The following is a 25,523-nucleotide window of genomic DNA, read 5'->3' as shown; positions in this document are numbered from 1 at the left end:
GTTATATAGATTAGATATCTATGTTCAGATTGGTGCTAACCATCTCATGAGGGGGTGGGAGATGGATAGCCGATGTGGCTTTCAGTGTAGAGTTGTAAACGTCCACTTGGAAGTCCGGACCAGGGTGTGGCGGGCCCATCGTACTTGCAGACATTTTTGACTCAGCAGTGGTCAGTCAGCCATTGTCGGGTCCCGCCTTCGAGTTGCACAACTCGTCATGGGGGGTAATACATGACATCAGCTAGCTATTCATCTTGGGTATGTTTTCAGTATTATTAGCTATACCAGACAGTTATGATTAGTATGATTTATTAGAAATATGAAAGTATACGTCTTTGCAGTTGTTAAATGATGAATGTTTTCTAGTATTAAGATTGTACTATATATCTATATTATCATTAAATATTCATGTTGTCACACAGCTGTATTTAGTTTATTTTTCCTTACTGAGAGGTGTCTTACTCCCGAACTTAAATAATTTTCAGGAAACCCACAAGGACCGGCGGGTTGTGGCCGCCGTTGAGATAGTGTAGTTCTACCCTGCTAGGTGGGTAAGTTTTTTATCTATGAGCCATAGATTGGTGTGGTGGGTTCCTAGATATGAATATGTTTTGTATCTTTTTGAGATTGTATATAAACACAGATATTTGGGAATGTAGTTAACTTTGGTATTTGGATTTTATGGTTACGAAAATGTGATTTAAATTTACTACTGCTTAGGTTTCCGCTGTGTATGACAGGTGTCCTCGATACCCCACGGGTTTGGGTTGACTTTGTTATTAATTATGTTTTATTATATAAATATTTAAGCAAGTCGTTACAATAAGGTTATGTACATTTGTGTGGCATGAATATAATATTTCCATGTAAATTATGCTATATTGAAATATTATAAGTTTTCCATGATAAGCAAGTTATGGCAGTTTTCAGAAAAATCCTAAAAACAGTATAGGAAATATGTTTTAAAGATTATGTTAAATAAGGCAAGAATATATGTTTATTATGTTATGGATATGTCGACATAAACGTCGTGATTTTTATGTTATGAACTATGCCGGGATAAATGTCGTGATTCTTATGTTACGAAATATACTGGCGTAAACGCCGTGATTTTTACGTTATGAATTATGTAGGTGTAAATGTTGTGATTCTTATGTTACGAAATATGCCGGCGTAAACGTCGTGATTTTTACGTTATGAATTATGCCGGTATTGATGTCATGATTGCATATTATATGTAAGAAATCATGAAATATGTTTATGTTAGATATTACTCTGAATTACGAAATAGTTATGTTTTAATATGGAATGTATTATATATTATCAGAACCCGGATAGCTTAGTTCAATTTTATGAAACACAGTATCGTAGCTATATGTTTATGATTATGAATATGTTAGTGCTACCACACATCTTATGTAGAGTGTAGGAGATGACAATCGATGTGGCTTTATGGGAGTGTCGTAGTTCCCCTTGTAGTCTAGAATAGGTGGAACATGCCCATCGTACTTACAGACCTATGTTTGACTTAGCATGGTCGGTCAGTCATTGCTAAGTCCCGCCTTCGGGCCACACAACCCTGTCATGTGGGGGGGTAAGACATGACAATAGCTAACTAACTATATATCCTGAGTAATAATTCAAGTATGATATGATTATATAAGATGATTTCTCAGTACATAAATTTAGTATGATACGCTATGTTATGATAAATCATGTTTTATTTAGTTATAATACAATTGTTATACCAGTTATGAATTATGTACTGTTTATATGTATATCATGAAAAATACTCATAATGCCACACACTGATATTAATTTGTCTTCCTTGCTGAGAGATGTCTCACCCCAACATTACAAACATTTCAAGAAATCTAGGTAGGAGGGCGAATAGAGCCCTGCAGCAGTAGAAGTGGTTTGAGCTACCCTGTCTATAGGGTAAATGGATGAGTTAGGGTCAGACGGATTTTTGGGTGGAGACCCTAGGAGTACTTTTTGGTCTTTTTGGTGGATGACTGTATGTATATGTATATGACAGATTTAGTAGAACTCTAGTATGGTTTCTGGTATCTATGACATGTATATGATTTTATATTTTCCGCTGCTTAGGTATAAGAGTTTTATGACAGATATATCCTTAGTACCCATGGGTCCAGGTTGACCATGACTATGACAACTTAGCTAGATATTATGTATATTATTATGTGAAAAAAAAAAGAAAAAATATATAAAAAAATAGGCAGGTCGTTACAGTTTGGTATCAGAGCCTAGGTTGCTAGGTTCTGTAGACTGTAGAATGTAGTGGAAACAATACCAAAGTATAGGAAAATGATTTGAGGTTTTGTTCTGCAGTTTACAGGCAGGACTTCCATGGTGGTTTCCGTATCTTTCCTGGGGTGATGATTTTAGGAAAGTCATAGTAAACTATTGTCGAGTTGTATTTCTAAAGTGTAGGAGTGAATCTTGAATTAAGATAATGGTGTCTGGGTAGAAAGGATACTATAAGTTTTGGTTAGATACGTAAATTATAAGAATGGGGTCCATAAGTTATGTTTATTGTCTTTTTAGGATGGACCCTGGGGGTGGTAGTACTCATACGAGTGGTAGTGAGGGTACAGGGCCCTCGGGTGTAGGCGGAGCTGATTCAGATGTAGTATTACGTAGTGTGGCTCAGCAGGTCATGGCTAAGATTGCACGGAGCTCCAGAGAGCCGGAATGCACTATAGAGAAATTTACCAAGATGAATCCTCTAACATTTTCAGGAGAAGCAGATCCTGCAGTTGCCGAAAACTGGATGCAAGAGATAGAGAAAGTTTTGGCAATGCTACAGTGCATAGAGGAGCAGAAGGTTTTATTTGCCACCTATAAACTGATAAGGGAGGCTGAAATATGGTGGACTGCGGTGAAATTATTGGAGGAACAGAGGGTGGTGCCTGTAGCTATAACTTGGAGCCAGTTTAAGGATTTATTCTTTGATAGATACTTTCTAGCCACTATAAGGGATGTCAAAGCGGAGGAGTTCCTGAATCTGAAGTAGGGACAACAATCAGTCCAATAGTACATGGTGAGGTTTATAGAATTGTCTCGCTTTACCCCGTACATCATACCTGATGAGGCAAAGAAGGCGAGGCAGTTTGAAAGAGATCTAAGACGAGAAATTTATAAGCAGGTAGCAGTGTTGAAAGTGCAGGACTTGGCCGAGTTGGTAGACAGAGCAGTTGTGGCTGAGGCCGGTGAGCAGATGGGTGCAGAGGAATAGGGATAGAATAAGAGGTCCACGCCTTCAACCTATTAGTAGGGATCTAGTTGAAGTCAGTGGAGGAGAGGTAATTATGGCAGGGGACAGAAGCAGGAGACAAGAGGTCATTAGACTCAGGGTATGCAGATTTACCCAATTTTTCAGACATGTGGAAAGAGACACTTAGGAGAGTGTCGAGCAAGGAGAGGCATCTACTATCACTGCGGTGTATAGGGATATTTAGTACGAGATTGCCCTACACCACCCGGTACCGCACCTGCTCTTAGACCACACCGAGGAGGTTATCAAGTGCCTCATGGAGGCCAACAGAGGAATGTAGCCACGGCGAGGGTTTATGCTTTGACGCCGAGAGATGCAGAGGCTGCAGATGACGTTGTGACAGGTACCTTTACTATTTTAGAATATCAAGCTATTGTTTTATTTGATACAGGTGCCACCCACTCTTTTGTGTCTGCAAGGTATATTAAATTGGCTGGTGTTGAAACACAGTTATTAGATGTTGAACTGTTAGTAGCAACACCGACAGGGTCAATGGTGAGGTGTTGTAGGGTGTTCAGGAGTTACCTAGTAGAAATTCAGGGAAAAGTATTACCAGTTGACCTAGTTGTGCTAGATTTGCATGGATTTGATGTAATACTGGGTATGGACTAGCTGGCTACTAACCATGCTAGTATTGACTGTCATCTGAAAGAGGTGATTTTCAAACCACTAGGAAAGCCATAATTTAGATTTGTGGGATTGCGGGTGCAATCCCCACCTCAGTTAGTGTTAACCATGCAGGCAAGAAGACTACTTTTGGATGGATGTCAAGGGTTTATGGCTTATGTAAAGGAGGTGACAAAAAATGAATTGAAGCTTGTCAGTACACCAGTGGTTAAGGAGTTTCCAGACGTTTTTCTAGAAGAATTACTTGGGTTGCCTCCCGACCGTGAGATAGATTTTACTATCGAATTACTTCTAGGGATGATGCCGATTTCTAAATCTCCTTACCAAATGGCTCCTGCAGAATTGGGAGAATTAAAGGATCAGTTGTAGGATTTATTGAATAAAGAGTTTATCAGACCTAGTGTATCACCCTGGGGAGCTCCAGTTTTATTTGTGAAAAAGAAGGACGGGTCTATGAGGATGTGCATAGATTATGGGGAAATAAACAAAGTAACAATTAAGAACATACATCCTCTACCCCGTATAGACGACTTATTTGATCAGCTTCAGGCTACACGACTTTATTCCAAGATCAACCTCAGGTCAGGTTATCACCAGGTGAAAGTTAAAACTGAAGATATTTCGAAGACAGCTTTCAGGACCAGGTATGAGTATTATGAATTTCTTATTATGCCATTTGGTCTAACAAATGCTCCTACTGTATTCATGGATTTGATGAATAGTCTTTCACTAATATTGAGACCAGTTCGTTATGGTTTTCATTGATGACATACTGGTATACTCGAGGAGTTTTGAGGAGCATGAGATACACCTAAGGCTAGTTCTTCAGATGCTCAAGGAAAATAAATTGTATGCCAAATTTAGCAAATGTGAATTCTGATTGGAGAAAGTTGCGTTTTTGGGGCATGTTATATTAGGGGATGGAATTTTTGTAGATCCCAACAAGATAGAGGTAGTAGTGAATTAGGTCAGGCTGAGGAACGTACAGGAAGTCAAGAGTTTCTTAGGACTGACAGGTTATTACCGACGGTTTATAGAAGGATTTTCAGCATTGTCAGGGCCTCTGACATGACTAACCAGAAAGAATTCCAAGTTTGAATGGGATGATAGTTGTGAACATAGCTTCTAGGAATTGAAATAGAGGGTTGTCACACCACCAATATTGACTATTCCATCAGGGGGTGATGGTTACATGATTTACTATGACACGTCTTTGAGGGGGCTCGGATGTGTATTGATGCAGTAGGGCAGAGTAATGGCATATGCTTCTAGACAATTGAAAGAATATGAAAAGAATTATCCCACTCATAATCTGGAATTGACTGTAGTAGTCCATGCACTGAAGATTTGGAGGCATTATCTGTATGGAGAGAGATGTGAAATATTTTCAGATCATAAAAGCTTAAAGTACTTCTTCACATAAAAGGAGTTGAATATGCAACAAAGAAGATGATTAGAGCTCATCAAGGATTATGATTGTACCATCAGTTACCATCCAGGTAAAACTAATGTGGTGGCTAATGCTTTGAGCCAAAAATTAAGGGAAACAGCACAATTATCAGTAGCAATTCAAAGCTCGATCCAGATGGACTTGGAGAGGCTTGGTGTGGAGTTAATAGAAAGTGATCACAAAACATTTATTACTAACCTAGTAATGCAGCCTACTCTACAAGAAAAGATTAAAGCAACCTAGAAGAATGACGTTGAGTTGATGGAGTTGATAAAGAAGGTGCAGGACAGACAGGGAGAGGAGTTCAGTATTTTAGATGACAGAGCTCTAAGGTTTTGTACCAGATTGTGCGTGCCTACAGATGAGGATATCAGAAGGATGATCCTTGAGGAGGCTCCCGGGTCCTTGTACACGGTACATCCAAGTAGCACTAAAATGTATAAAGGTCTACGAGAGTATTTTTGGTGGAACGGTATGAAGAGAGAGATTGTTGAATTTGTGCAATAGTGTTTGGCGTGCTAGCAGATAAAGGCTGAGCACCAGAGGCCGGAGGGCTAATTACAACCATTTTACATTCTGGAATGGAAATGGGATCACATTTCTATGGACTTTGTGACGGGTTTACTGCCGGTACGATAGGGACAGAATGTTGTTTGGATGGTCGTAGATTGACTGGCAAAGACTGCTCATTTTATTCCTATTAAAATTAACTACTCCATAGACAGACTGGAAGAAATATATATTTAAGAGATAATACGATCACATGGTATGTCAGTGTCTATAGTATCATATCAGGACCCATGTTATACGTCACAGTTTTAGAGGAGCTTGTAGGAGGCTCTGGGGTCTCAGTTGTCATTCAGCATGACATTTCAACTTCAGACGAATGGGCAGTCAGAGAGGATGATTCAGATATTAGAGGATATGCTACGGGCATGTGTGCTAGATTTTGGGGGTAGTTGGACCTAATATCTACCGCTAGTAGAATTTGCATACAATAACAGCTATCAGACCAGCATCGACATGACACCTTACAAGGCGTTATATGGTAGGAGATGTCTTTCTCCTTTATACTGGGATGAGGTTGGTGAGATGCGAGTTTTGGGACCAGAAATAGTGCAACAGACATACGATAAAGTACGACTTATTAGAGAAAGAATCAGTGCAACTCAGAGTCGACATAAAAAGTACGCAGATAATCGCCACTAGAAATTGGAATTTGAAGTAGGAGACCGTGTATTTTTTAAAATAGCGCCACTGAAAGGTACTATGAGGTTTAGGAGGAACGGTAAGCTAAGCCCTACGTTTATTGGCCCTTTCGAGATACTTGAGAGAGTGGGGTCAATTGCCTACCGACTAGCCTTACCACTAGTTTTATCCATAATACATGACGTATTTCATATTTCTATACTGAAGAAATACGTTCTAGATCCCTCACACGTGGTCAGTTATGCAGGGATAGAACTCAGAGAATCACTAGTCTATGAGGAGATACCAGTTCAGATCTTAGATAGGAAAGAACAGGAATTGTGTAATAAGAGGATTCCATTAGTGAAAGTACTGTGGAGGAATCATGCGGTGCAAGAAGTTTCATGGGAGCTTGAGGAAGAAACACGACAGAAATACCCGCACTTATTTAGTGAGGACCAGCAGTAGTCAGGGAAAATGCAAGTAAGTATGTTAAGTTTATTTTGTGTAGGTTAGTTAAGTACATGTAATAATTTTCTGTTAGTAGGTAGTGTTTTGGTTTTGGGGGAATTTTTCTTTTATGTATTTGTAATATCCTAGAACCTTAAATGTAACCACGGTATTCCTCCGCCATAAGTGAGGGTAAGTAATAAAATAAGTAGCCCATTTTCTTCAAAGGACAGTGTTCAATACAGATAGTAAATTTCGAGGATGAAATTTTATAAGGAGGGGAGAATTTTCAGGAAACCCTTCTCTCTCTCTCTCTCTCTCTCTCTCTAAAATGTCTCTCCCTCATTCTCTCATAGTTTCCAGCTCCAATTTTCGCTGGTTCAACGATCGAAACTCGCCACGCTACTCCTGGGAAGATTCTCTTTAAATCTGCCAGAGTGGGTTGTTGGTTAGGCTAACTTGGGCACCATCCCAAAATTTGGATAAGTTGGTTGTTTTAGACTTTATAAGTTATTTGGTATTTCTGGACAGAGGAGAATGCTTTAGGTAGAATAATACTGAATTATTATTAGGAAAAATGCAATTTTACGGTGTTGAGCTAGGGAACACACGAGTGTAAGTTTGGAATATGTTATAGGCTTCTCAATAAGTCAGGTAAGGGGATAAATTAAGTCAGTATTTTTCATAAATTTATTACAAATTACATAGTATTTATTTCCAAGAAAATATGTATGATATAGCATTATGTTTGGGAATACTACTATTAAACGAGGAAATGATTTTTAATACATGTTATTTGGAAATATGACTTTAGAATGTATTATGAGTTTAGAAGGCTATATATATTTGTGTGGCATGAGTATAGTATTTCCATGTAAATAATGCTATATTGAAATATTATAAGTTTTCCAAGATAAGCAAGTTATGGCAGTTTTCATGAAAATCCTAAAAAAGGTATAGGAAATATGTTTTAAAGATTATGTTAAATAAGGCAAGAATATATATTTATTATGTTATGGATATGGCGGCATAAACTCTGTGATTTTTACGTTATGAATTATGCCGACATAAATGCTGTGATTCTTATGTTACGAAATATGCCGGCGTAAACGCCGTGATTTTTACGTTATGAATTATGCCGACGTAAATGTTGTGATTCTTATGTTACGAAATATGCCGGCATAAACACCGTGATTTTTACGTTATGAATTATGCCAGCGTTGATGTCGTGATTACGTATGATATGTAAGAAATCATGAAATATATTTATGTCAGATATTACTCTGAATTACGAAATAGTTATATTCTAATATGTAATGTATTATATGTTATTAGAACCCGGATAACTTAGTTCAGTTTTATAAAATACGGTATCGTAGCTATATGTTTATGATTATGAATATGTTAGTGCTACCACACCTCTCAGTATGATATGATTATATAAGATGATTTCTCAGTACATAAATTTAGTATGATACGCTATGTTATGATAAATCATGTTTTATTTAGTTATGATACAACTGTTATACCAGTTATGAATTATGTACTGTTTATATGTATATCACGAAAAGTACTCATATTGCCACACACTAATATTAATTTGTCTCCCTTACTAAGAGGTGTCTCATCATAACATTACAAACATTTCAGGAAATCCTGGTAGGAGGGCGGATAGAGCCCCGCAACAGTAGAAGTGATTTGAGCTACCCTGTCTATAGGGTAAGTGGATGAGCTAGGGTCCGATAGATTTTTGGGTGGAGACCCTAGGAGTACTTTTCGGTATTTTTGGTGGATGACTGTATGTATATGTATATGACAGATTTAGTAGAACTCTGGTATGATTTCTAGTATCTATGACATGTATATGATTTTATGTTTTCCGCTGCTTAGGTATAAGAGTTTTATGACAGATATATCCCTGGTACCCATGAGTCTAGGTTGACCATGGCTATGAAAGCTTAACTAGATATTATGTATGTTATTATATAGAAAAAAAGTAAAAAATATATATGGAAAAATAGGCAGGTCATTGCAAAATGTATATCTGAAAATGCATGCTTTCATAATAACATACTGCTGACTCAATATAGTCATTTCTATAGTAAATGTGCCCATATATGCCTAAAAGATACAACTTGGTCTGTAAGACTAGTGTCATTACACCATCACATACACGTGCGACATGCTTCCCCCATGATAGGTTGTGCGGCCCGAAGGCTGGACCTAGCAAATAGTCGGACGACTAATGCTAAGTCAAACATAAAGTAGTACGATAGTGTGGTGCCTACTCAATCTGTACCCAAAGGCCGTCTGAAGGTTGAGTCATCCAGGATTACTGCATTGGATGGAGCCCCAGAAAACCTTTGGGGAGTACTTAACCCAGGTCACCAATTGCCTTTCCCATCGACACTCTCGGTGTGTGGATTGCATCTCTATATACATTTAGCTACGGTACCGAGCTTTAACATGAGAACATAATAACAGGACTCTACTATCATATATGACAATTTACATCGTATAAAAACTGTGTTCCTAATTCATTTCATAAAACCATACATATCTTTGCTACATATTTGCTGAATAATGACTTGGTAAAAACCGGCATATCATAACATATCATATCTCATATTTCATATCTCATATCTCATATCTCGGTATATAGCTGTTACATTTTAGTATTTCACAAAACCTGCTCATTTAATGCCAATAAAAAACTTTACTCATGTCACACAAATTTTCATCAGTTAATTAATAAATAAATCATCTGCTTGATAAAGTAATTTCTACTGCTAAAACTAGGGTATGAATATTTCCAAGTTGTTATTTTATTAAATATAGATATATAGTTAAATACGAGAAAAATGGAGAAAATTAACCCTACTGCTTTGGTTAGTTTTTAAAATAATCTCTTGGCTTAAAATAACGATTTTCCAACAGGTGAAAACGTTCATAAAGATCTATATTATACTTTAAAAATATCATACTTGAATTTAGACGGTTGATTTTGAAAATAAAGTCGATTAATCGAACTCTAGGCCCAAAACCCTTGAAAAGCCGTAACTAAATATATAAAAATCATTTTAACATTCCATTTAGTTAAAAATCTTAAACATAACTAACATAATATAATTCCTTTACCTGATTCCTAGAAACGACCCGAGGTGCTCGAAAATCGCACCCGAACTTTTCCTCGAGTTCTAGAATCTACTCCGCTAGACTAGTAGAGATTTGTCCTCTGATCCTCATGGTATCTTCCAATCGTTGAAATGAGCGATGAACGATGAACGATCGAAGAGAGAGAGAGAGTGGGCGTGGGTGTGGGTTCTAGAGAGAGAGAGAGAGAGAGAGAGAGAGAGATTTAGATTTCTTAATGAAGAAGTAAACAAAAATCCTATTTATAGCCCCTTGATTCGGTCAAATTTACCGACAAAATGACGCCTTCGTCGATTAGCCACACAAAACCGTTCATCAACGAAGGAAGGACCTCGTCGACGAACCCTAAGCCTGATATTTTTCGGACGTTCTGAATTTGTTCGTCAACGAGACTTTGAATTTTGGCGATGAAGCACAGAATGACTTTCGTCGACGAAGCCTGCTGTTCCATGTTGAAATTTTTCTTTCTTTCTTTCTTATTTAATTTCTGTATTCGGGTCTCTACATTTCGTTTCTCTAATTTTTGAGAGTAATATCAAACAATTCCTTAACAAACACATTTTCATAATTTATTTTTTCAATGTGTAGAAATATAAATGGAAAATAAAAAATAAAAAATAAAAAATAAAAACGACACAAAACATACCCTGGAAATAAAATCCAAAAACCTAGGGCCTCGTGGATGTGGCCTTTTAAAGGTCCAGCCCAACTCCCAAAAAGGCCGGGGCCCTTAGGAAAAAAAACAACAATAATTTTGCCCCTGCATGCCGAAGGCCCAGGGCAGCTGGGCCTGGCATTATATCATGCGACATTGTGCCCTCACGTCGAAACATTAGCAAATTTCAGAACGAGGCGCGAAGAAATGAGGAGCAGGCGACTGGTTTTCAAATCCACTAGGGACAAGGAAGAGCAGAAGAGCTGCAATGGTGAGAAGAGCGAGCCTGAGGTTCTGACCGTTTCCTCCTCTTATGAAGATGGAGAAGAAGAAGAAGAAGAAGAAGAAGGGGAAGAAGAACAAGAAGTTCCAGTGATTGAAGAAGAAGAAGAAGAAGAAGAAGAAGAAAAAGAAGTTCAGGAAGAAGAAGAAGAAGAAAAAGAAGAAGTCATTGAAGAAACCAGGAGCCCCGGCGCCTCTAATCTTCATAGCAATAAGCCCAAAAAAGAGAAAAATAAAAAAAACCACCGCCTGCAGCAACAACATCAACAGCGACGAGGACAACAAAATGGCAATGTTGATAGTGGTGGGAAGAAGAATTCTAAGAAGGGAAAAGGGCTTTATAATTTTCCGATGCATAGGGTCAGTCGGATCATAAAGAGTGAAGGGCCTGATTTGCGCATTACCCACGAGGCTGTTTTCCTCATCAACAAAGCTTCGGTATTCTTTTTTCTCACCCATTCGTTAATCCAATTTCTACTTTTCATTGTTTCCAATTTATAGGTTTCGTATTTGTTTCAATTAAAAAAGGGTGCTACTGTTTTCGTTTGGGAAGGAATTGCGTATGAAGGTTTCCAATTTATGCTAATGCTTTGTAATTGCGGCTAAATGGGCAGTACTTTTTTTAAAAAAAAAAATAATAATTTTGGAGGGTGGGGGTTCGTTTTAAGACATTGGTGTTTTTACCTTCTATTTGGTCCGTTTATTCTTTTCTTCCTTAAAATTTATTATGGGTAACTATCTGATTGCATTCTTATCATGTTTCCTTCATTTTTTCACTGTTGATTGCAGGAAAAGTTCCTTGACTTACTCTGTGAAGATACATACGCCTATTCTGTTCAAGGTCGTAAGAATTATGTTGCTTACAACAACCTGTGTAAGTTCTCTACGTATCTCTTCCAATATTATATATATATATTATCAGGCTCTTGGGATTGATTACTAATACATACCGTGGCTGTTTGTTTTTTATTACACTAGATTATCATTGTTGAAAAGCTGTGCAGAATAATCTATCAATCTTAAAAAATTCTATCAATGTGAATCATATTGTTTCATTATTTTTCTTATTATCTACTTCTCCATTGTGAATTAAATTTTAGCAGTTTGGTGAAGTTGATGATGGCTATAAACTAAAGTTTTGGGCAAAATCCATGGGCCAGGGTATCAAATAGGGGGTTGGTGGTGGATTGGGCGATGGTAAAACTTGTGTGCATTGTGCATCAAAAACAACTTGCAGAAGATACCAATACATGCACAATAAAACAACAATCAAGAGTAAAATGAAGTAATAAGTGAGAGCATAGTTGTCAAATCAACATTCGAATTGCAAATCAAAATTCCAATTTTGGGAATTGAGAATTGAATCATAGGATTCAATACAAATTTCCAAAATCAATTCTAAATGACATGCACATATATTAACTTAAACAATGAAAATAATTGAACAAATTTAAAAAAACCAACTTTTGAATCCTAACAACAAAACAAAACATGGGTACCAACTTAGCTGATGAGTGTTCTACTTCTTCTACTTCTATCCCTTCTTTTTAATTGCAGAAGACTATACTCCTCCAAGAATAAAGAATGGTTTTGTGAAGGCACCATAAGACCTAAAATTCTATTTTCTCTTTTTTAACAGAAGATCGATGTAGACAAGAAATGGAAGGTAATCATGCAAATTAGAAGCAACAAGAAAAGGAAATGTTGTTTTTGGGTTTTTAAGTTGGTTGGGTCTGTCAAGATATGATACATCTAGAATCATGTGAATAGATGGATTCAGGTTGCTTTATTAGATTTACGAGGTGAATCTTTAGATTCAGCAATGATTTAGTTTTTTTTTTAAGATTCACTAGTAAGATTTGACTCAATTTTTGGGAAGAATTGATATGAATCACAAATCTTAAGATTCTAACAGCTGTGACTGAGAGAGTGGCGAATTCTTTTTATTGTTGTTCCATCACAACTTGGGCCATATCCACTCTGAACAGCTCGCTTGGGCATTTTGCTATTTTTGTCTTTGGACTAGTACAATAATGCATAGCTTGAACTGCTGGATGATCTATCTCAACAAGACTTCACTGTATTTAGTGATCGACCCACAACAATTTGACACTAGGGGTGAAAGCGCTAAAGTGGATTGGTGGGTTGGGTTTGGTATTGGCCAAACTGTTTGTGTGGTTTGTCATTCAGTTTTTAACTAGTTAAGGTATTTTCCCATGCCCACAGCATAGTTCCGGACTCACCTCGCTCTCCTCTCCACTCCCCTTCACCTGCCCCAATTCTGAATCACAAAAAAAGATGCATTTTCCCCCAGTATGATCAATTGGCGGGCAAATTTTTTTTTGTTTTTTTTCTGCTTTGTACTGTTTTTTTCTGATTAAGGTCACACCCCCTGTATTCTATAAATTTCTTTATATTTCATGTTCTTTTCTTCCTTTCTTAGTACAATCCTTTAAAAAAAAATTATCATGCTAACAAAATAAAATAAGGATCACCATATACAGATCTGAGTGAGAGAGAGAGAGAGAGAGTGTTGAGATTGAACCTTTGCTGCTGTGCCTTCATTTGAGAGTGATGCTCGGTGGGTGGGAGGGTTACCAGCTGAGAGTGAGAGAGTGAGATGTTGGGAAGCACTGCAATGGGCTGTAAACTGCCTTTGTTTTGGGGCTTCAGGAGTGGCCATTGCTGCCTTGCCCATGGAAGTCTATTAGAGATGAGTGTTGCCTGTTGAATGAGAGTGAGTCTTAGATATTGTAAATGGAGGCAGTCGTAGTGAGGATTGACGACTTAGGCATTTGATGTAAGGCAAAGGCAAAAATCAAACCCAAATGAATGAATTTGAAAATTTCATTTCTGGAATGTTTCCCTGTGATGTGGCACAACTTCCCAACCAGGTTTAGGCATTTCTACATTTATATAGATAAATATATATGTATGCATATATCTTATGTTTGGCTTTCCAAAAACCAACACCAAAAAGATGAACCAAATGTTAATGCAGTTTGATTTCAGTGCAGTTGTCAGAATTTTGGTCAATTATTTTTAGTTCTTTTGAGGGTAACTCTTTCACAAGTTCTTACAAAGAAACAATCATGCTCAAGGAAAAAGATCCTTGTCACAAATTTCACTCTCAAACTATTACAATGAAGTAAAAAGAGTCCAATCAAAGAGCCAATCTATTTGGAAGTTACCGCCAGGATGTGTCACCTCACATAGTGATGAGCTTGCTCAATTTAAGAGGGTTGGCTGCTGTTATGTTTGAATTCTAATGCTTTTATATTAGGAATTAAGTTAGCCATTAGAAGTCAAAAAACATATGGCCTTTAGGCCTACTTCCAATTTCTCCAAAGTCTTGCCCCCCCCAAAAGGAAACATCGGATGAAAATCCTGAAAGGATTAAAATATTTCCAAAACATGAGTTAAATTAGGGATTTCTTGTGATTGAGTCGGGGAGAGGGTACTAGAGATCATCTTGTAGGTTGGGGACTCTGTGTAGGTCTAAAAGGGAGGGAGGTTAGGGTCTTGGTAATTTGGTGCTCTAAAACATTTCTTTGGTGGGGGAAATGGCCTTGTCGCTTTCCTTTAGAACTTAATTCTCTTTGGCATAAGGTAATTTGCAGTAGATTTGGTCTTCTATAAAATGGGCAGGATACTAAAGTGGGAGTTAATATTAATTATTTGCCTCAGAAGTTTGCATCTAAAATTTTTGATTATTTCCTTCCTAAAGTTCAATATACGGTGGTTAATGGGGAGCCAATTCATTTTTTAGGAGGATCATTAGGTGGGGGTGATGCCTTTGGCTATTGCAATTCCTCGTCTTTTTCAGTTATCTAATCTTCATGATACCCCTATTTCTGTTTTTCTTTTTCTTTATCTTTTTTTTTTTGGCAAGGGGATGGGCATTCTTGGAACTTCCATTTTGGGGGAAATCTTAATGAGAGAGAGATTGTTGGTTCTCTTAACCAGTTTGCTAGACTCTTTTCATGTTCACTTGTGGAGTGATCAAAGGGTTTGGAGCTTAGATCCTTTTGGGGAACCCTATTGTAAATCTCTTTTTCTCCAACTTGGCTTGTGACTCTACTGTGGATCCTTTTGCTATGCATTCTCTGATTTGGAAAGCTAAAGGTCCCTAAAAAATAAAAGATTTTATGTGGACTGAAATACTTGAAAGAATCAACACCAATGATTTGCTTCAAAAGAGAAGGCCTAGTAAGGCCCTGTCACCTGATGTTCTTGTCCTTTGTTTAAGGAGTTGAGACACTCTCAGTTACATTTCTTCACTGCCCTTTTGAATTGGCAGTATGGAGTAAACTGTTTGGTGTATTCGTCCAAAATTTGGTTTACCTCTCCACTTTGAAGACTTTTTGTTCTATCTTTTTAGGGGGTTTGTCAAGGGGAGAGGACAGGAAAGGTTTGTTTCTATGCACTATTATGGCTATTATGTGGTGTGTCTGGTTGGACAGGAACGATAGAATTTTTTTAGGTTTGGCTACTACTTACAATTTGCTTTGGAGTAGAGTGGTTTATCTTGCATCGCTCTGGGTGTTGGCTAATGGTTTTGTTCATCATGTTTCTTTGGAAGGCCTGCAGCGGGATAGTTAGCTTTGCTTCATTGAGTTGTTCTTGGATTATGCTGTTTTCTTTGTAACTAGTTGCTATTGATGTAAAGAGAGGATTATCTTATTCTCCTTGTTTTTTAATTTTTTTTTCTGCTTCTCTTTTTCTTTTTCTGTTGTACATTCTTCTCCTTTCTAATATAATTCCTTGTTTATTGAAAGGAAAAAAAAATTAAATTATTGTCTTATCTCTACTATTAATTGAACCAACCAACCGTGACACATTTCATTTGTCATTATTTTGCTCCTCATTTTCATAATTACCCCTCAGCCTTTATGAGTTACCATTTAAAAACGACATTTTCAAAACATGGAACATGAGTAACTTGATAAACTAATTTTAATTTTGAATTTCTAAAGTAGTAAAATTTCTTCATAACTCCTACCTCCCATAAAAATAGGAGACATATGGGCTGTAGAGCATGCACATGGTGCATGTCCGTGGCTAGTATTAAGGGAAGAAGATAATATTTTTGCTAGTACATATTAGTGAAAGACTTGAGACAGAATATTCCAACAGGATATTCTTCATCATCAATACAATAGATTTATCAGATATTTAGCTTTTGAAAAAATTTCAGTATCTCCTGAAAATCCATATGTTTGAAATAAAGAAGAAATTTCATAAAGATCCATTGCATTTAAGTTATATTTGTCAAATATATGAAATTCAAAATTTGAAAATCTCTCTTGTAGAGCTAAAAGCAATCGCACATGTGTCCATCAATTTCCTAAAAATGTGTGGCCATCTTACACCAATTTTGAATATGAGACTGCAAAAAATATTTCTTAATGAAACGTTGATGTAGAACAGAAGCTGGAGTTACTGCCAAGATAGGAATAGGGTCAGAAGTAGAGGAGAGGAGAGGAGAGGAGAGGAGAGGGGATGAGGAGGAAGAAGGAAGGTGAGGGAGAAGAGAGGGGGAAGAAGGAGATACTAGGGGAAATGCATGTTTAACTTCTCTCAATTCAAATTCACAAACTGTCTTTAGACAATGTCCACACACTGATCTATAGGAATGTAAAAAGAAAAATTGCAAACAAACCATTAAAAGGCATATATTGCTAGCAAACTCTAATTATACATCAGCCTACTTCAAATTAAACTAAACACGAATACAACTACTATTTAACTAAATACATTTGGATTTAAGACCCAACAAACCCTTGATACTATTCGATGAAATTGGTTTACTATTTGGGTCAAAGTCATCCATCCAACTCATTTCCCATCCATCATCAATTCCCTTATATAGAAAAAAACTTTTGGGTTGGAAAAAGCACAAGGGACCGTCACCAAGAAAAGAATTGTTGCACTTCATAAGAAAGTAACCAGTTTGCATTTTGATTTAGTTGGTGGTAGAGTTTGAGATGACTTCAACTTATACCTCTTCTAGATGATAGAGGATGTATAAGAATTTTTATAAGCATCATGCTTAACCCTTCTACCTATCAAACAACCATGGATGTTCCAAATTAATTTGGCAAATCTTGAGCGGTAGGATGTTGCGCTACGTTCCAAATTAATTTGCATAGTTGAACCATTGTTGGTAAGCGAGCAACCATCATGGACCTTCGAGTTGGTATTGTTTTCATGTGAGCAATCTTATATGGACAAGGATGGTGATTTAACCTTTAATATTTATCGTCCTCATAGCTTCTTCAGAAATTATATTTGTACAATTACTTGGATTAATGAGCAAAGTACAAAGTTGCTTGTGACAAATCAGTTGAGTATGAAAAATCTCTTTCATCTCGAATCTTCATTTCATTCAACCTCGTGGGAAGAGAGGATAGGTTGAAGTACTAACCATCTTCCTCCAAGTCATCCCTTTTGGAACTTTTATCTTAGCTTCAATCACTTGGATGGCGTCCTCATCACCCTTATTTTTTGCAATTGCTGCGACTTGGTTAGGACCTTGAGCAGCTTGATGCCCAAAACCTTAACATTTGAAACACTTAGGTTACATTTAGTTTATGGAATAGCTATTCTTAAGAGTAAGATGGAGTACAATGAGAATTTTGGAAATAAACATTCCCATGGGAACTCCTTCATGTGAACTCCTTTGCCAGAACTCCCCTCTTGAGCCTTTACCCCTCTTCAACCTTCTTTATGATCATGATTGTTACAACACTCATTCCTTAATACCTTTTTACAAGAGATCTTCAAGCCAAAACCTTATATTTTTTGTTTTTAACCCTACTAAACAACCAGAATTGCTTTCCTTGTCTTGAATACTCTTTGAACCCAATCTCTAGCAACTTATCTTGTGGCAATTGAGATAATGAGTACCCTAAGCTTTGTTTCAACCAATAGAAAACAGTTGTTGTTCAAAGAAGAAGGGAGTACTTGGGGGGTTACAGAGAAAACCTAGAGATGTCTCTTCTCTAATGTTCATAAACAAGGACGTCGTTAGCTGTCAAAGGAGATGCGATGATTCCTATTTTCAAAAATTTCAAATCTTTGGTGAAGACATTTAGGGCACCGAACCATGTCATTTTGGTTCACCTAAGACATGCCTCTAGAAGATTGATTTCGATGGAAAGAATACTAGTCAAGGGACCTTCCAGTACCAGATAGAGTGGAGACATTGGGCTAGAAAGAATTTGGGGAATCAACACTTAGGAAAGCATAGGATAGAAATCTAGCTAACCCACATCCTCCAAAATGCAGGTAGATTAGAGTCGGTCGGTCTTTTCAAGATTGGAAGCCTGGGCCTGTTGGCAATGGAGGAACTCCAATGAAGTTAGCCATGAAAGGGAGTTTCTGAAAATGTAAAGTTTGACCATAGAGGGAATCAACGGCCTATACCCACTTTGGGTAAAATGTCAAATTTGAATGAGATACACAAGTAGGCCTGCTCCTCAAGTCTTCAGGCCCAATTCAAAAAGGCCTCGGTCAACAAAAGAATCAAGCTACATGAACGTGGCCTTTAAGGAGGATACCTCACCTAAGGTCAAGACCACTTGGGCACAGGTTAACTAGGAAAAGCAGCACATGCCTATGGGTACTTCAAGCACTGTAGTCACTAGCAATTAGGATTAGTAGTTGCAAATCTTGGGGAATTTAGGAATTGTGCAGGATGGAGACATGCATGTGCAAACTAGACCCTGAACTGACTGTTAGAGGTTTATAGGAGGGTGAAGCTGAAGATGGAGGTAGGTGAACAATTCATGAGGTACAGAGGGATGTGTATTATGGAGGCTAAAGGAGATGCACACTCTGCTGACTTTTGAAGAGGACGAAACTGAGTCTCTCTCCTAATACGAACATGAAAATCTTAGGCTGTTGATTGAGCACTTGCAAAATAAAACGGAGGTGAGCCGCAAGGTGATTTAGAGGTTGATCAAGAAACTAAGGATGGGATGCTTCAAGGAGTAATTGAGCTGACAAAGATGGTGGTAACTCTGTTTGGGGAGGTACAAGTCCAAATGCAATTTTGAATCAAGAAGAACCTGAATCGAGAACATAACTTGCTGTCGAATCATCTTCTAATTTATCCACGGACCCTAATATGAGCCCAAATTTGGAGACAATGCACCTAGATACTTTTGATTTATGTAATCATTTGTTAATTTTATCAAATATTTACTCTTGAGATTTAAAAAGGATAAAATTGAAAAACAACACTTTCAAATATTAGATACCACACAATTTAAATATTTCAGTATTTAGATTTAGTAACTGGTTCAAGTTCAATTTTAAATTGGTTCAATGAAATTAAATTTTATTTCAGTGTTTAGCACTTAACAGTTAATTTTGCCAGATGCATCCTTCCAAAATAAATTCTAAATGACATGCATATATTGATATACAAACAAGCAGCAAAATAGTAAAATATATTTAAATTTTGACAATAAAAAATCTATATTTCATGTTCATGCTTTCCCTAAACAAATGAAAAGTAAGGGAATGAGCCAATAAATATTAAGGAAAAAAAATTAACTTCATGCTGTTTAAGGGAAGGAATTAAGAAAAAATAATAAAAAACTGAACTTTTCGTGTTTATCAGAAATTAAAGAAAATCAATATTTCATGCATATTCTTTCTTGAATTAAAAAGAAAAAAAAAACTTAGAAAATGAAAATAATTGAGCAAACTACTAAAAAAAAAAATCAACTTTTGAATCGTAACCACACAAGGAAACATAGAAGCCCCAGGGTGGCTTTGATACAAAATGTAACGGTCTTTGCCCAACTTAGGTGAAGTATTGTCTACTTTGGTCCACTGGGCTTACAGTTATGTCCTATAAAAGGCGCGTGACATAGTTGAAGCCCGAACTAGCCTTATAAGGCCAAGATCTCCTTAGAACACATCCAATGTGGGACTTTGACATGCTCTCCCGTTTGATCTCTGATGCTCTTCTAGTTGATTAGTGTTCTGCCCCTTCTTCTGAATGGCACAACATTATACTCCCAGAGTGAAGAATGGTTTTGTGAGGGCAATATAAGACCTAAAGTTCTATTTTCTTTTTTTTTTTCTTTTTAGCATAGAACTGATGTAGAAAAGGAATGGAATGTAGTCATTTAAAAATAAAATCAATAAAAAATAAAAGCTCTTTTAGGGTTTTAAATTAGTTGGGTATGTTAGTATGTGATGTCTAGAATCATGTGAATCGATGGATTCAGACTAATTTGTTCATGAGGTGAATCAGCACTCAGCAAGTTCGGCAACAATTCAGTTGTTTTTAGATTTTCTAGTAAGATTTGAATAGATTTGATGTGGAATTGATACGAGTCGTATGAATCAAATTGCGAATTGTAAGATTTCAACAACTATGGTGAGAACCTTCAATGTTCGCACAACCTCTCTGTGTCTGTTTTGGCTGGATAGAGTATTGTTCTTGGCCTCTCTCTGGGCTAGGGGCTTGCTGCTGCCCGATGTTGTTTCAGATTGACATGCAGCCTGCTTTTGTAATTTTTGTTGTTGTTGCCTTTTGTTCTTTGGAGGGCATCTTCTCCCCTTATTGTACCATTTGCTTCGTTTTTAATATTACCTTTTTTTCTTATTTAAAAAATACTATGTAACAGTAATTTCTTGTATATTCCCTGTTATTTCATCCAACATGAAATTGGAAAGGAATAAACATTCACATGGTGAAATTTGGGAATAGTTATTCTCGCCTGTTGCTTGTTATGGATTCATAAAACGATTTAGATTGTCATATGTTTCATGATAATAGCACATATTTTTTGTTTGAACTATCAAATTCTTCTATTATAACCATTCAATTCCTAGGAATAGGCATTTTGTGAACCAAATGTAAACTTAGTTGATGATGGGACCTTAGTAGCTGTTCTGGAATGCTCAGAAGTCTTCCAAGGGGTAGTAGTCTGAAATCCTTTATCAAACTGATCAACTGACTTCCCTCAAACTGAAGGGTTGATGTAGCCCTAGGCTCCTTTTTAGTGGCAATCAGGACAGCATCCCCAACTGCAATGAGATGAGATGCAGCAAGCATGGAGGCGATAGCCCTTTCCTATACAAAGCAATCTTCACATTCTCTTTCCATTCTATGCCTGTGCGATTAGCCAAATGATCATACCAACTTGTGTAATTTTCCAGAGTCTTGTCTTCTTATTTCAACATGCAGATGAGCACACTGGTGGTAGTTGGAAGGTACAAATTGCTCCTGGGTTGCGTGCTTCATCTCATCCCATGTTTTGATCTTATCATATCTCCTTCTGAAGATCTCTTCTTGTTTAATCCACCAAATTGAACAGTAGTCTTCAATTTTGATTCAGCCAGGTTCTAATTTTGTGCCGTATTCGTGTCATACTGCTGAAAATAGTTCTCCAAGTAATGCACCTAATCATCAAATTCGTCAGGAGGACCATCGCCACTAAAATGCGAAACTTCTAATTCTCTTATTCAAATAATCATTTCGGTCTTAATGCAACACAAAAGTATGGGGAGCAGCAACAGCAGTGCCACTTTCCTATTTGGTAGGTAAATCAATTGGCCTTTAACCCAAGGCTGCAGTTTCAGTTGTTAGTCTATTCAAAGCATTAGTATTAGTCTCTGAAGCATTTTTCAAGCTTCGTACCTTATAGGACAGCATTTCTATCTCTGACAATTCAGCATTAGTACTGACTCACCAACTCACCATGTTTCTGATTTTCTTTTTTAAAATTTTGTTGCAGCTGTATCTCACCAATGATTTGTAGCACAACTTTCAAATCATTCCAGTCTATTATTGCATTGTTTCTCAAACTTAATAATTATCCATTAATGGTCTGTATCTTATGTCATCATCTTAAACTTTAAATTTTATCATATTTGAAACTTTTCTTAAGGCGTGTGATGTAGGATGGGAAGCAGGTTGTTCAATGGTTCACTTTGATCCAACCTGGAAATCAATTTCAGAGCATAGAGTTTGTTCGGTCCTGTTTTTTTAATGTGTTTAGTTAATCAGTAGTTACTATGTGTGTTTAGTCTAATTTTTTGCAGGCCTATGCGTATTAGGGATTTGTTTGTAATATATTTGTCTTAGCGGATTATTTGTAATTTCTTGTAATTTAGTCTTTCCTAAATAAATTAGTGCGTGGACATCTGTTAACGGGATTTATATATTATGTCATCACATTAGACTTTAAATTTTATCATCTTTGAAACGTTTTTAAGATATGTGAGTGGGGTGTTAAATGGATCACTTTGACTCAATTCAGAGACTGATTTCAAAGAATAGGGTTGTTGGGTCCTAAACCGAATGTGTTTGTTAATTAGTAGTTGAGGGTAGATTTATTCTGTAAACTCCAAGCAATAGAATAGTGAAGGAATAGTTGAACATGTGACTCACTCACCAATGTTGTAACACATCACACAAACATCAGGAGACGAAGCTGTGTGAGCTCTTCTAACTGTAATAGATTATTGGTATTAATCTGATCTATGGCAGATTTTTAGGTGTTAACTCTGTTAAGAGTAGCCATCCACCCAAAGGCATTGACATTTAGGAGGGCCTTAGCTTTCCACAGAGTACTTGCTAGACGAGAAGTTTTGAGTAACAAATCAAAAAGGAACAAAAAACTTTACAAGAGAATGAATCAGAAGCATCCGAAATCCAAATCTTACAATCCCCTTCTTACCAAGGTTGAAAAGAATCCAACCAACCAAGATGCGAAGAGAGCTCCTTGGCCTCCAAGTCATTTAGATTCTTATGAAGGTTAAATCCTGGGGGACACTATTCTCCTTGGTAACCAGAAAAGAAGAAATATAAGCACTGCAAGTAATGTGGAACAACAGAGGGAAAGCATAAAAAAGTGCTGCTCATCTACCGAAAGGTCCTCAATCAACTTGAAATTTGAAAACCATTTCCTACTTTATACCTAATACGAGGGAGGAAAAAATTGAAACCTGCAAGATAAATTTTCAGGGCTCTCATGAGAACTGTATTTGCAATATTAACATCCCATCCATTCATGCACAATCCAAATTTACTCTTGATAACCTGATGCTAAAGAGAACGAGTCTCCAAGGAAAATGCCCTACCACAAGAGCAATGTTTTCTTTTTTTTTGTGGGATAAATATAGGGAGTTTTGAAAGGCATCAAGAGGATGCCGGCTCATAATACAAAAAATCAACTACCCTGAAGGGTGGCACAGACTCACAAGTATGAAAGATTACATTAAAATCATGTACATCATTTCCACTATGCCAGCTAGCTACTGCCTTTAGCCGCTGCTCTTCGCTGCCTGAAGCGCTGAGATTGAATTACTAAACACTCTTATTTCTCTCTTTACAAACACACCAGAAAATTGGAAAGGAATGTCTTGACACCAAATTCCTGAGAACCTCCCTCAGCCCTAGACCTACAAACATCCTCCCAACTCATGAGATGATCTTCTTTCCCCCAACCCCAAACAATGGTAGTCCCTCATGATCCTTTGCAATTTAGCTGTTACATTTTTAGGAACCCAGGAATAGAGGAAATACAAGCTTGGATTAAAGAAAAAAAGAGCCCCCTTCCAACCATCCAGACTCTTGCAGAACTTTGCAATAAATGGATCCCAAAACTGCACAGAATGTGAATTGCCACCCAAGGGCACACCTAGATTAGTCAAAGCCACTGCAAAGTTCCACAACGCACTAGAGTAGCAGATCTAAAACCACCTAAGACTCAATTAAGAGCATCTAATCTACAAATACACAAATTAAGCTTTATACCAGACACTAACTTGAAATCCTGCAGTATGGTAAGAATATTACAGTAGAAACAAAAAAGATAGTGTCATCAGTGAACTGCAAATGTAAAACAATCACAGCATTACTCTCCACAAAAAGCCCTGAACTCTTATTCACTGCTCTGTCAACCATCCTACTTAGAACATCAGCCACAAGAAAAAAGAGGACAGGAAATAATGGATCCCCTCGCCACACCTCACCTCAGAAGTCGGAAATCAAGTCCTAGGCACCCACTTGATAACAATTGAAGAGGAAGCTGAAGAAGGACAACCCATAATCCAACCTCTCCATCTCGACCAAAACCCTTTTGATCTAACAATATCTAAGAAAAGCCAACTTGGCCTATCATAAAACTTCTCAAAATCTAACTTAAACATGGGACCTTTCCTCTTATTCTTCCTGATCTTCAACAAATTTTCTACAAGAACAGCATCCAAAATTTGTCTCCCACCAACAAAAGTGATGAACTAGAAATAACACCAGCTAAAACCTCCCATAACCTACTAGCAAGAACCTTTGCAATGATCCTACACATAGTAGTCAACTAATAGTTCTAAAGTCATTCACCTTAATGGAGTGAGTGGGAACTAAAGTGATGAAAATGGATTTCTTGCTTTTGGAAATCTGTAATTTCATTGTTTTCCTTGGAAATCTGTGATTATCTTTGAATGAAATTCACCGGCCACCGTTGCGCAATTCCTCATCTTTGACCTTCGGCCTTCTTTCTTTGATCTTCCTAATCTTCGCCACTCGGTCTTCTGGCCTTGCCGTGACAGCGGACAACCCATGACAACTTGCAGGCCTTCCTCATCTTCGCCGCTCAGTGCCTTGGCCTTCTGGCCTTGCCGTGACAGCCCATTGCAACTTTTAGATCATCTTCCTTATCTTTGGTATTCCTCAGTTGTTGCAGCCTTGCAGGTTCTTTTCTTGTTCAGTTGTTCCTGTTATTTTTATCTACTCAGATTGTATAGTAAAATAAATATTAAAAGTTATTGCATTATATAGGAAAAAGTTTCCTAAATCCTAACATTCCTCTTCTCTTTCATCTACTTTGACTCAAATTCCTCCTTTTTCTTTCTTTTACTTCTACTTCTAAGGTTTCTTTTCTTTTTCCTTTCTTTCATTTTTATTTATTCTATTCTCTCTTTTTGGTTTTGTTTTCTCACCAACCAAGTAGATCCCCTCTCTAAACTTCCTTTCTTTTCTTTTCTTTTCTCCCAAAGACCCAAACAAATCCAAGGAATCTTGTTTCTTCAGCCCTAAAATCATGAGGAAGCAATAAAGATTTTATAGGTTGAAGAATATTGTTTCTTCAATATTCTTGTATTTGAATGTTGACTTTAGATTGAAGAATTCTTGCAATCCTTCGTTGCTTAAATATTCTTCGATTGATTTTCGTTAGAAGTATCAAATTCCCTGCGTCAAAGGGTACTTACTATAGTATTTTCAAGCGGTTGTCATTACCTTTTTAGTTTTAGTCACCGGTGAGCTCCTCTCCTTTATTGTTATTTCTTTTCTTATTACTTTTATTAATTATTTTTCCAATAGTTAGTTAGTAGTGGAGATTTTGTGTTTATGATTTATAGTCTTAGTATATGCATTTTTGTGTTTTTCATTT

At 37.0% G+C, this 25,523-nt stretch overlaps 1 protein-coding gene across 1 annotated transcript in view; it reads left to right on the top strand.

Moving 5' to 3' along the window:
- Positions 1-10,895: 10,895 nt before the first annotated feature.
- Positions 10,896-25,523, top strand: part of LOC131147607 (DNA polymerase II subunit B3-1-like) — a 37,576-nt gene continuing 22,948 nt past the window's right edge. Inside the window, exons 1-2 of the mRNA XM_058097107.1 lie at positions 10,896-11,541; positions 11,893-11,977. Of these exons, the coding sequence (XP_057953090.1) occupies positions 11,029-11,541; positions 11,893-11,977 (598 nt within the window). The 5' untranslated portion in view covers positions 10,896-11,028. The remainder of the gene's footprint in view (positions 11,542-11,892; positions 11,978-25,523) is intronic.

This window comes from Malania oleifera, chromosome 2, assembly GCF_029873635.1.
Source record: "Malania oleifera isolate guangnan ecotype guangnan chromosome 2, ASM2987363v1, whole genome shotgun sequence".
In the NCBI taxonomy this organism is placed as follows: domain Eukaryota; kingdom Viridiplantae; phylum Streptophyta; class Magnoliopsida; order Santalales; family Ximeniaceae; genus Malania; species Malania oleifera.
Note: the sequence above shows the minus strand (reverse complement) of the source record. Positions and strands in the feature narration are given on the sequence as shown.